This window comes from Panicum virgatum, chromosome 9K (assembly GCF_016808335.1).
Source record: "Panicum virgatum strain AP13 chromosome 9K, P.virgatum_v5, whole genome shotgun sequence".
In the NCBI taxonomy this organism is placed as follows: Eukaryota; Viridiplantae; Streptophyta; class Magnoliopsida; order Poales; family Poaceae; genus Panicum; species Panicum virgatum.
In genome coordinates, this window is record NC_053144.1 from 56704605 (window position 1) to 56712901 (window position 8297).

General features: G+C 48.8%; 1 protein-coding gene across 1 annotated transcript; it reads left to right on the forward strand.

Annotated features, from left to right (window-relative positions):
* LOC120652570 (30S ribosomal protein S1, chloroplastic-like) lies at positions 1-3935 on the forward strand. The gene is made up of 7 exons (XM_039930435.1): positions 1-360; positions 1620-1895; positions 2616-2696; positions 2852-3133; positions 3214-3324; positions 3413-3499; positions 3613-3935. The coding sequence occupies exons 1-7, from the start codon at positions 82-84 to the stop codon at positions 3703-3705; spliced, it is 1209 nt and encodes a 402-aa protein (XP_039786369.1). The 5' UTR covers positions 1-81; the 3' UTR covers positions 3706-3935.
* The last annotated feature ends 4362 nt before the right edge of the window (positions 3936-8297 follow it).

The following is an 8297-nucleotide window of genomic DNA, read 5'->3' on the forward strand; positions in this document are numbered from 1 at the left end:
CCAGCTACACAGCGCCAACCCGTTTCCTCTTTCGCCCGAGCACACCGGACACGCGGGCACCCAGGCACCGAGCGAGAGAGGATGGCCTCCCTGGCGCAGCACGTCGCGGGCCTCCCGTGCCCGCCTCTCTCCGGCGCGTCGCGCCGCCGCCCCGCGGCGCCGAGGCGGCCGCCGTCGGCGCTGGTGTGCGGGACGTACGCGCTGACCAAGGAGGAGCGGGAGCGGGAGCGGATGCGCCAGCAGTTCGACGAGGCCTCCGAGCGGTGCCGCACAGCGCCCATGGAGGGCGTCGCCTTCTCCCCCGAGGACCTCGACACCGCCGTCGAGTCCACGGACATCGACACCGAGATCGGCTCCCTTGTAATCCATCGCCCCATCCCCTACTCTATTGTCACTGCTTGCTCATTTGGCGTGAAGTACAGTAGTTAGCAGCAAATGATGTTCGTCCTTTGAAATTAGACGTTGTAAATAGTGATATGAAAAGGGGAAATTAAAGTCACAAGAGCCTTACCTCATGCTCAATTGGATAGCTCTAGTGTGACTGTGTGAGGGTATGGCGGTATGCTGCTTGAGTCTCCCGGAATTTGACCTGAAACGAAAATGGAGCCAATGTTAGACTGTCGCTAGTATTCAGAGTTCAGTTTTAAACTTACTTGGACAGTGCTATGTTTCTCAGCATTCCTGTAATGAATTATGGTTTTTGGGCTGTGGTATTGCTTTTTACCCCTTAGCAGTAACTGATTGGAGAATACTGGAATAACAATCACTAGTTCAGTTGTTCATCAACTTTTTAGAGAAGAAATTAGTTAAGTATCATTTTTATACCCAAGAACAAACAGAATCAGTTGGACTTGATTCTTGAGGGCAACTTGGATTAACTTACCAATCTTCCATTCCCTAAGCTGGCTCAGATTATAGCTGTTAGTGGGTGATGTGAGGTCCTGGACCCAGGCCTTGCAATCTATTTGTGTTGTTTGAATTTGAGAGTGGAGAAAATGGAGGTATTGCTAAATACTAGCTTCTTGCTTCATTTTATTGACAAACTGATTTATCTCTTATATAAGATAGACCCGAACACAATCTCTAACAGAACCTGAACTCTTCAAACTAAATGCAATTTAACCATAACACAATCCTTAAATAGAGGAAGCTTGATGGCTGCTGCATATGTAGCATGCCTTGCATGGATGGCTGGTATAATGCTGGACCTGATGAACAATGAATTTTTAGTATAAGACCGCTGTTGATATCCCTAAACTTCGTTTCAAGTTAGATGTATATGTACTGAATTGTTTATGCCCATGTTATGGCTTAATAAAGTCAATATTTCAAAAGTGGGTTATCAACCTGTTATGTGTTACAAAGGTAAATGCTGCACCTAATCTTAACTTGGTTATCACCGGATTTGCATTGGTCCCTGAACTGTTCTTATGGCATTGTGGGCTTGTGGTTCTGCTGTATTCTCCTTTCTCAATGTATTACTTCACTGGCATTTGCTCTTGCACCTTGACTCTTTGTAGTGTACTGGTTCTGGTCACATTAAACATAAGATCTTATTTAGCTTCACTATTTTCATAATCTTAGCATCTAAAATCTTTATATGCCTGTGTTATATACAGATTAAAGGAACAGTATTCATGACTACCTCAAATGGTGCATATATTGACATCCAATCGAAGTCTACTGCTTTCTTGCCTCTGGATGAGGCATGCCTTCTTGACATTGATAATGTTGAAGACGCGGGCATTCGCCCTGGTTTAGTAGAAGAATTCATGATAATTGATGAGAACCCTAGTGACGAAACTTTGATTCTGAGTTTGCAAGCAATTCAGCAAGAACTTGCATGGGAAAGGTGCCGGCAACTTCAGGCTGAAGATGTTGTCGCCACGGGCAAAGTGAGTAAAACTTATACAGAAACAGTCTCTCTCTTCATCTTCTTCTCTCTCTTTTATACTATTATTCTTTGTTGCCCCTTAAATAACTTGCTGTTGTTGAGAACTGGATTATCTTTTAAGAATGACCTCATGTTTCCCCTTTTTTGTGTTGAACTTGAACCGGTTAGATTTTGCCCCTTTTAATGCCCACTTGAATGCAGCACCAATTGTTCTTCATAAAAAATAAATCAGAGACCAGTTATATATCTTGTGGTGCATATTCATTCTTTTTTTAAAGGAAGTGCATATTCACTCTGAATATTACAGCCACCGACTATTCCAATGTTTTTGCTGTTAACTTCCCATTTCTTTCTTACAATTGCAGATAAATTAGTTGCTAGTTCATGTGACAACTTACTATTACCCCGTGCTATGTGCTAAAACTACTGATGAAGTTAGGATACATCAGTTTTTTGATAGCATGCCATCTGTCCTCAAGATTTTATTGTAGTTTATGCATGCTTATTTACCCCTGTGCATGCCATCTGTCCTCAAGATGTTGTTGTAGTTTATACATGCTTATTTACCCCTGTGCTGTCTATTTGTCTATAGTGGTGGTATAGCTTTATGTATGGATGACCTCCCTTGGAACAACCTTTGATGGCATTTTTTTTAGCTTTCTGGGCTATCTTAGTTTCTTCAGAGTTAGTGATTTTCTTTTCTTATCAATTTTGCTTGCAGGTGATTGGTGGAAACAAAGGAGGTGTAGTAGCTCTTGTGGAAGGGCTTAAGGGATTTGTTCCGTTTTCCCAAGTATCATCGGTTAGCTCTCGACCTTGCACAACTTATATTATATGTTTTTTATTGTCTAGCATGAGCTGCTTTTCTTGAAGTTATTGTAGTTTTAAGTTTGATACTTTGCTACGGCTGAACTTTACAGTTCCTTATTTGATAAAGTTTTGTTTTATCTTGATCAGAAATCAACTGCAGAAGAGCTGCTTGGCAAAGAACTGCCTCTCAAGTTTGTAGAGGTTGATGAGGAACAGGGCAGGCTTGTCCTCAGCAACCGCAAGGCAATGGCTGACAGTCAAGCCCAGCTTGGTATTGGTTCAGTTGTCTTGGGAACTGTTGAGAGCCTAAAACCTTATGGTGCCTTCATTGACATCGGCGGAATCAATGGTCTTCTCCATGTCAGCCAGATTAGTCATGACCGTGTTGCGGATATCTCAACAGTTCTGCAACCAGGAGATACCCTCAAGGTATTGCTGTCGTAGTACATGAGAATTATGTTATACCTATACTTCATAGAGCTAAGATCAGCGAGCTATGCGGATTTTAGGTGATGATACTGAGCCATGACCGTGAAAGAGGCCGTGTCAGCCTTTCTACAAAGAAGCTTGAGCCAACACCTGGTGACATGATCCGTAATCCCAAGCTTGTTTTCGAGAAGGTACGTGTAAAATAAATAACATTTGCACATTTGCTGGGTATGCTTTATATCTGACAAACTGACATATGGTTTCTTTGGCTCACATCAGGCTGACGAGATGGCTCAGATATTCAGGCAGAGAATAGCTCAAGCAGAGGCAATGGCTCGTGCTGACATGTTGAGATTCCAGCCAGAGGTATTGCTAGCACCTCCTTGTTAATATTTTACCATGTCAGAGTGCATGTCATCTAACTTCAACTCTATGAGTAAATCATCTAATTAAATCGTCTTCCTGCATTACCTCTTCAGAGTGGATTGACACTCAGTTCAGAGGGAATCCTAGGACCATTGTCATCGGACTCACCTTCAGAGGATTCAGGAGAAGAACCCACGGATGAATAGAAGCGGTAGACAGAACGCATCAGATTTGGAAGATGTGATGGCTGTTTATGATATTCATTTTTCTTGGAGCGAAGGCATGACAAATGGCCTGTTCTGTTCAGATCGTTTCCCCTCTTTCAGTTGTGCTTGTCCCCATGTGTAGGAAATTTGGAAATGTAAGAAGGTTCTGAAGACGCTGAAAAGAAATGGGATTTACTTATCTTATGAAGCTATCCAATCCTTGCAGGACCCCCAAAAGTATAGTTGACCGTGAGCTTATATTTGTGTATTTCATCCGTATTCAGCAGGGAACACGCAAAGTGCTCTGAATTAGGCACCACGTTTTACTCAAAACCAAGGCAAAAGACGTGTCAACAGCAAATCAGCGTACGGAAGCCAAAGTTCCAAGCCAAATTTTGCTGTTGCGCTGTGGCGGAGCGGATGGTTATGGAACACTTGGCGAAGTAGTTGAACTTGCTTGAATTGCCTACAACCCCTTCAACACAGTGCCGCAACAGATGTCCATAGAAATGTTCGTGCTACTTCACCGGACCAGTACCAAAAAAAGAAAAGTGGGGCAAAGCTACTTTTGCAACTCCGCAGGTTGACAACGGATAAACTTCTTTTCATTTCTTTTATCGAGTCAGTTGCGCCTGGAGCAGCTGTGCTGTTCTGTTCCTCACGGCCACTCGACAGACAGAAGAGAAAACGGTTTTAAAATAGTTTGCTTGTACAATACAACTGTGCTCCCCTTGCCCTTTTGTTCAAACATATCAAGCTGCCAAACCTTACTAGTTTCACTGATAGCGCCCTCCACTATTTTTCACACACCAAACATTATATCAAATGGCCCTTTATTTCTCTGCCCCTCTCGGCGCATGTCAACTCTGAATAATCTCCTTCAGAAAAGGCTTTCACATTGTGAGAAATCCGGATTATATCCATTGAATTTACCGGGGTTCAATTAGCTTTGCTGATCCTCGATCACGCGTAGGCATCTGCTGAAAGACCTGAACGGCTACCAAACTAATACGGCAGCAGAGTCAGCAGCCAGTGTCCGTCCCTTTCCCGGGACTCCTTATTTTTCTGAACCCTTGTACCCACTGCAAAACCCCCTATGTATCCAGTTCTTCCGGCCAGCACGACCTCAGAGTGCTTTTTCCCCCGTATGGTATCTTCAGGTGGACCTACTGTTCATGCACGTCGACCGGTGGCTCGCCGGTGCGCCCGCCGATCAGTCCCCCCGCCCCGCCGTGAGTGCGGATTGGAATCCGATCGCTGGCCGGGCCGGCCGGCCGGCCGGATAAGCCTCCCGTCGCCGGCAACTTGCGGCTGGCACCAGGAAGCAAAGCGTGTCTCTTCGTTGAGCTCCGCACCGCAATGTAGCTGTCGATCGATCGATCGGCCGAGCTGAAGTTGAAGCTGCAGCCATCCACCAAGCTGATGAGTGAGATCTTCGTGTACGTAACGGCTCGGCAGTCAGCAGTCAGCACGTACGCGTTGCTTGGCGCCCTTGGCTTCTTCTCACGGGTCACTGTGCTGTCTGTCAGCTACTAGCTATACGTGGGGTTTTTTTTTTACTAGAGCTATACGTGGTGTTTGACTGTGAACAGGGAGGTATCTAGCCTTTCCCTGCCTACTGCGGCTGGCTAACACCGCTAGCTCACTGCTCTCGCCTGCTCGCTCGCTTAATAATTGGCATTTGACAAGTGGAGCGTGTACGCTGACCGGCAGCTCAGGAGGCGGATTAGGTAGCACGGCATAACATGACAGTACATGCACCACCACGCGCAGGGCGGATTATTGTACAAGTTCTGTTTACAATGAGCTACGGTCTTTGCAAGTACTAATTATAACACAGTCTCTGGACGCTTTTGAACTGATCTCTTTCCCCCTTTCTCGCTCCATTTTCAGCATGCATGCCAATAGAATAGCTACTGGCAGCTGCTCCAGACTCGAAAAGGCGGCGACGCCGGAGTCAGTGGTCTCTAGCTCGCTGCCGAATTCCGGCGAGGTAATAAACCCGGTGCGCTCTGCAGGCACGTGGTAATATACGACGTGTTGAGGTTGAGAACTCGGTCCCCGACTCGAGAGCAACACAACACGTACACGGTGAAGTCCTCGCGCTGTGCGAGGGAGAGAGAGAGAGAGAGAGAGAGAGAGAGAGAGAGAGAGAGAGAGAGAGAGAGAGAGAGAGAGAGAGAGAGAGAGAGAGAGAGAGAGAGAGAGAAACGGTTTCTTTTTGGATCCTTTCGTGATCGACCACCGCCTTTTGAACTCAAATGTCAAACAGCATACGGGCAGGGGCGCGCCGGCGACGTCGCCGACGGTGGCTTTCTGCCCCCACTGACCGGTACAGACACAGCCCGATCGGTATAGATGGATACTGGAATTGGAACTGGATAGACGAGCCGAACCTGCGTCCAGCGAGCCGCCACATCTCGGCCGGAGGCGAGCACCACGACCGTACCGTACCCACATCTTCTGGCCGCGCGCGCGCGCGCGTTACCGTACCTGTGGCGGCAGACGTGACACGCGAACCAACATTGAGGTCGAGCACGTTCGCGGGGCAGAGGTCGATCTCGATCGTGCCGTGCCGCCTTGCTTTCTACTTAGCCATCTAGCTGGGAAACTCCCGTTGACCAGACGACGACGGCGGCGACGACGCGCGTCGCGCACTACCGGCCCGGCCGGGGGCGCTGCGCGTGCACGAACGACAGGGGCTCTATCGGCAGGGTGCGTGATCGATATCGATCGATCCGTCAGATCATATCGTACGCGTCCGTGCACGGGCCGGCGTACGACGGCCGACGTACGCGTGCAAGTTGCGGCAGAAAGTTCGTCCAGTTCGGTCCCGGGCAATCCCAGCCGAGATCCGCCGAGTGATCGAGCCGCCGGCCGGCAGACGACGGAGCTGATAGCTAGCTAGTGCACTATAGACTATAGTGCCCGCGCACACGCGCGCGCTAGTGCCCGGCGCACGAGAGTGACACGAGCAAGCAGCAGGAAGCTAAGGGCGGAGGACCCGGATCGATCGACACGGCTTCGCTCCGCTGCTGTGCGTGCCGCGCCTGCTGCACTTTGCACAACTGGCCGCTCCACTACGCGCCGGCCGTGTTTTCCAGAGAGATTAAACGGCCTGTAGTAGTAGGCCTAGCTAGCAGTAGGCATCAACAGTAGCAGCAGTTAAGCATAACGCTAGGGACGCTAAGCAACAAGAGCTAGCTTGTGGCGCGTACCAGTCGGTAATCGTGATAGCTCCAGCCGGGGCGTAGTGACACACTGACACCGGGTAGTGGTGGTGCATCAGGATGTGCGGGGTCTTTTTGGTGTTGTGCATCAGTGCATGCCCCGGCGGAAACTAAAGGCGCCGGCCGGGCTGGGGATTGTTTGACGCCTACGGGCACTGCGCCCGGCAGCCGGGCCGGTCGCGGTCGCCCTGCGCTTTCTTGCAGGTAGATCGAGCCTGAGGCCGCGACGACGGCGGCAGCCCAGCGCAGCGGATGGGCATGCAACGCAGGCAGGCAAAGCCCCGGCCGGGAGGGCTGCTACCTAGCGGCTGCGTGCTGCCTACATGCCGGGGCCGGCCGGGCATCGCCGGCAATGTGGCCGATGTGCTCTGTACCCATCACCCGCTCGCGCGCCTTTTCCGCGACGTTAATATATTCCATTCCACCCCACTGCTTTTCGTACGTGGGCTCGATCGATCAATCGGCGCCCCGGCTTTATAGTAGGTGGATAGATAGGTCCCCTGTTCCATCTCTGCTGCTAGCCTTCTCGATCGATCGGGCCGGCCGGCGGCTTCGCATCCATGGCATCCTGCTAGCTAGTTAACTACTAGCTTGTCCGATACTGAACCCTAATCGATCAGCTGCCAGTGACCGGAGCTCGATCGGTTGTGTCATGAGTGACGGCAACCGGACTTCGCGTGAGCGGATAAGGCAGCGGCAAGCTCGAGTGAGGTACCGGCAGATAGTGTCCGGCTGCCCATTTTTATCCTGTTTACTGTACCACTTATTAGATAATGGATGAAAAGCATCCGGCCTCTACGCCCAAGGGCGTACACAACCAATTATTACAGGGTTCGCATAAATGGGAAAAATAGATGAGAGCGAAGCCGTTCTCAAAGATAAAATTACAGCAAACGATAAAAAGTGTTCCATCCTCCCTTGATGAACTCCAAAGCGATAGTTTCTATGTTTCTGCTCATCAAGGAAAGTGTTGTCTTGGCTTGCTCCTCACGCTGCAGCTGCGCCCAGAAACGTAACCAATACGTCCCCCTGAAAATAACCTGCAAAATCGAATGATATTTGACTTTGTGAAAAATTATATCATTCCGGCATCTCCAGATTGCCCAGCAAACAATAGCCACTCCCACCCAAATCAAATTCCTAATCTTTTTAGATTGATTAGAAAGCCATGAGCTAAACATATGCCTAATCGAATTAGGTGGAGTCAAACTTGTAGCGTAAGAAATTATCCTCCAAACCATTCTCGCGTACGGGCAATCTAAGAAAAGTTGATCTATAGACTCATTAATATTACAGCCACAACATTTTTGGCTACCCGTCCAGTTCTTTTTAGCGAGATTATCTTTTGTTAAAACCACTCCC